At 36.8% G+C, this 3,844-nt stretch overlaps 1 protein-coding gene across 1 annotated transcript in view; it reads right to left on the bottom strand.

Annotated features, from left to right (window-relative positions):
• The window catches only part of LOC105160645 (U-box domain-containing protein 35), a gene marked incomplete in the record, with an annotated part of 5,371 nt that extends 1,745 nt beyond the window's left edge, over window positions 1–3,626 (bottom strand). Inside the window, 8 exon segments of the mRNA XM_011078121.2 lie at window positions 1–397; window positions 624–725; window positions 1,304–1,611; window positions 1,739–1,929; window positions 2,247–2,368; window positions 2,436–2,557; window positions 2,691–2,925; window positions 3,257–3,626. Coding sequence (XP_011076423.1) covers window positions 1–397; window positions 624–725; window positions 1,304–1,611; window positions 1,739–1,929; window positions 2,247–2,368; window positions 2,436–2,557; window positions 2,691–2,892 — 1,444 coding nt within the window.

The raw sequence follows: 3,844 nt of genomic DNA, 5'->3' as shown, positions 1-3,844 counted from the left end.
CCTTAGCGTGCAGAATTTTCACGGCAGCAGTTGTATGCTGAAAGCTGCATTGGTATACAGCTCCATACGCTCCCATTCCAATTTTAAGATTATCAGAAAATGATGAGGTGGCAGATATGATTTCATCCCATGTAAATTGACGGTACCGATAGAAAGAGCCATTCAAGGCACTTTCAAGTTTTTCCTTTTCTTTGCTCTCCCGTGAAGCTCTCATCTCTGCTTCTTTTCTTTCAGCAGTTTCTCTTTCAGCACATTCCTTGACAAATTCGGCTTCTCTTTTGGCAGCTTCATGTCTCTCTTTCTCCTGTCTGGCCAACTCTTTCGCTTCTGCCTCCTTAAGACTTATCTGTTTGAGATTAATTTCCTCCTCCAGACGACGTTTCTGAATTTCAATTAACTGAACAAGACCAAGAAAGTGAACATAACATGTAAATAAAAAAAACATTTGAATTGCGTACTGACAGCACTGACCGTATAAACCTAAGAATAATTGGCAAACCAAGGCCGTTTCAAAACATTAAACATTTAGATAAAAGTACTCTGTTCCCACTCTATCTTGAAAAGGTTGTATTACCTAGCTCGACATAGTCACAATAATGGTGGAGTCATTATTCAAAATATACCTTCCTAGAAGCATCAATCGCCTCGCCTTGGGCCATTGCATACATTCCTCGAATATGTCTAAGTTCAATTCTCAACTTTTCTAGCTCGAAGTCGATATTGGCCTGCAAAAGGGATTAAAGTTATTCATGGAATATATGTTGTTGTGCAGAAGTTGCTCAGAGGATTGATGTTAGATAATAATAATTCCACTGAAACTAATCAGTAAAAGATTCAACTCTACCATCCAAACAAAGGCAAAATAGCAAAGTTTTCATCTTTCAATGTACTTTAGGAAAATAAAGTCAGCAAATCGGCCATAGTTATAATATATGTACATTGTTTTGAATCTGATAAATGAAGCTCGTTAACATTTTATTCTTGCTCATGACAGCATTTCTTATCTAAGTTACACATAGAAAGCAAATTCATAATACATGAATCATAATACTCTAAGGTCCAAACTCCCGAGAATGTAGTTCACTGCAGCCAGCAACCTCAAAAGAAAACATATGCATAAATTCTTTATAACTTTCCATCTCTTTTAATACAATGAGTGGCAAACTCTGTAATCCCAAGGTTCAAATTAGCAGGGAGTAAATAAGTGCAAGTCTGATCAATATAGTTATGACCCGAGAGCTAGGCAAACATGAATCTTGGCAGCATAAGTTCAAGATTGCCCGAAAAATACAGAAAATGATACCTGATTTTCAGTAGAGATATCAGAAGTTGAAGCTTGACCCCATGAAGGATTCTCTGCCTCTGAGTTTGTGAAGCTAGAGGCCTGGCTAATTGTGTCGACTGCATATGAACCGCTGCGACAAATGTTTGTTTCATAACTCCTTCCAGCTGTATCCAGAGAGAAATTTCTAGGATGCATGATTCCACTTGAAGGCATTCTTTTATGAAGAAGGGTCTGGTTTATTGTTGAAAGAGCTTGAAAGCGCTGCTCAGGTAGTGAAGCTGAGCGGAAGTGAGAGAATGACCCAACTGAGCCTTGCTCTGTCCAGTCTGCAGACGCATACAACGAATAGAACAGATTACCTTTGCTAAAAAGAACTCGATTCATAAATAATCTCTCCAGGTTAATAATCTGTGATTTTAATTAGAAAGCAAAAGCTTCTACACATAAAAGTACCTGTTTGTGAGCTCAAAGCGATGCTTGAAGAATTATCAGTAGAATGACTTGTGTCACTACTGTCGTCTCTAAAGCTTGCGTTTGTATCTGAATCTGACGGCCGCAGTGATGACAGTTTTCCTTTAGAAACAGCATATACAGTGCAAAAAGTCGGACAGCATTCTGATATTTTTGCGGACAATGTGCGTGCCCTGAACATGTAACAAAGTAATTGTGTTGGTCAAGAAATGCAATGTTGCTTCAATGTACTTCAGAAAAATGCAATATGGGACTATGAATAAAGTGCAACAAAATGAAAGATACACACAGCTCTTTCCGAGACATGCCACATATGATCCGAAGGTATTCGATCCATAAACTACAGATGCATGGATAAATTTTCTACTGTTTAAATCTTAGTGGATATCCCATTCATTATTGATTAAGCTCCAAAAACACCCCATGTTACTAGAAAACAAAGGAAAAAAGCTACAACAATACTGAATCATCCGTCAACTTTGATCATTACCTCGAGAAAATACTGCGGGATGAAGCACCAATAACAAGTTTACTGATCTTATGTTTGCAAATCTCCCCAGCTACTGCCGTCACCACATCATCTGACTCAATCTGTACAATTTCCACTTCCACCTGCGTGAAAGCCGCAAATAAGCAACTTATCAAAGCAAAGGCATTTCAAGAACCCATCCACAACTACCTTTCTTTGATCGCACATTCTTTTGTAAGGCAGAAGTTTTTCAGTTGCTTGCCATTCCACTTCCTTTCTGAATGCAGTTGCTACATCATCTCGAACTTGAGATATAGGTATTAAATTTCCCACTGCAGCAAGAAGAACACAATATAATCACCTCAAGATACTCCACTTCTCTATCCACCCAATAACCTATAACCACCACTCCTGTAACTTGTGAGTCCTTAATTCATATGCTACAGACGACAAGTAACAACTTACTAGGAGTTGGAATTCGATTGATCACCGGGCGGACATGCAGCAATCTGAAGTAGACTAGTCCTTCTGGGACAAATTTTTCCAATGCCCACTTGACTACATATTTGCTTTTTCTGCTTCCACTTACTGCCACCACAGCAACTGAATACGCCGGCGGTGGCAGTTTATCCAATCCTTCTACTTTGTTAATATTTTTCTCCTCCATACTTACATCTATTCTATTCTCACAATCAACAATCTGCAACAGCACAAAATCCAATCTTTGGTTCTAAATTACAAGAAAAACAGAACATATGTTCTTCTTAGTGCTTAACTAATAAAATTATCTTGCCAAATCTTGCTATGAAAGCTGAGAAAAAAAACATTCAAATTCCACCACAGCGCAAACCAGGGACAAGTTACATAAAACAACATCTCCAGGAACAATACTGAAACAACCTTTCTTGAAAATTTCTCAAACCTCAAAGAAAAAACAAGAACACTTAAAATTCTTGAAAACCCAGAAAAACATGCACTCAGATCATCTTAAAAAGACATTCTCAAACGAAATAGAGACAAGAATCACATACCAAGCTTGTTGCTTCTTTGAGTACTAAATTCTCTGAACCCCATATTCCAATTTTCAAGTGCAAGAATCCAAGCACAAGAACTCGTCTTTTCTTGTCTCAACCCCTCCCAACATAACTCCCAAAGCAAGAAACTACAAAAGAAACAGTGCTGCAAGAATTCAATTTTCACCAAGATTCAAGCACAGACAATTACTGGGAAAGTAGTAGGTTAACAGTATATGCAAGCAAATGTCCACATGCATCACGCCTCCACATTTAGGACCAAAGCAAAACCGTGCCGTAGCACACACATTCATTCATCTCAGACAAGACATGTATACTATTTTAATTCGTGTCGTTCTCTGTAATTTTTCAGTTTATACGTATACACTTTGCCAAGAAATTAAATCCCATGTTGTATCTATTCTATATAAAAAGAAAAAAAAAATAAATATGATACCATAATACCAATTTTATAATTATATCGATAATATTTTAAATTGATATTTTTTTTCTTTGCTGTTTTTTTTCCTTTTTAAAAATATAATATATATTTTTTGTTCATAATATATTTTAAAACATATTATTTATTATATAAACTCAAAGACA

This window comes from Sesamum indicum, linkage group LG4 (genome assembly GCF_000512975.1).
Source record: "Sesamum indicum cultivar Zhongzhi No. 13 linkage group LG4, S_indicum_v1.0, whole genome shotgun sequence".
Taxonomy (NCBI): Eukaryota; Viridiplantae; Streptophyta; class Magnoliopsida; order Lamiales; family Pedaliaceae; genus Sesamum; species Sesamum indicum.
Note: the sequence above shows the minus strand (reverse complement) of the source record. Positions and strands in the feature narration are given on the sequence as shown.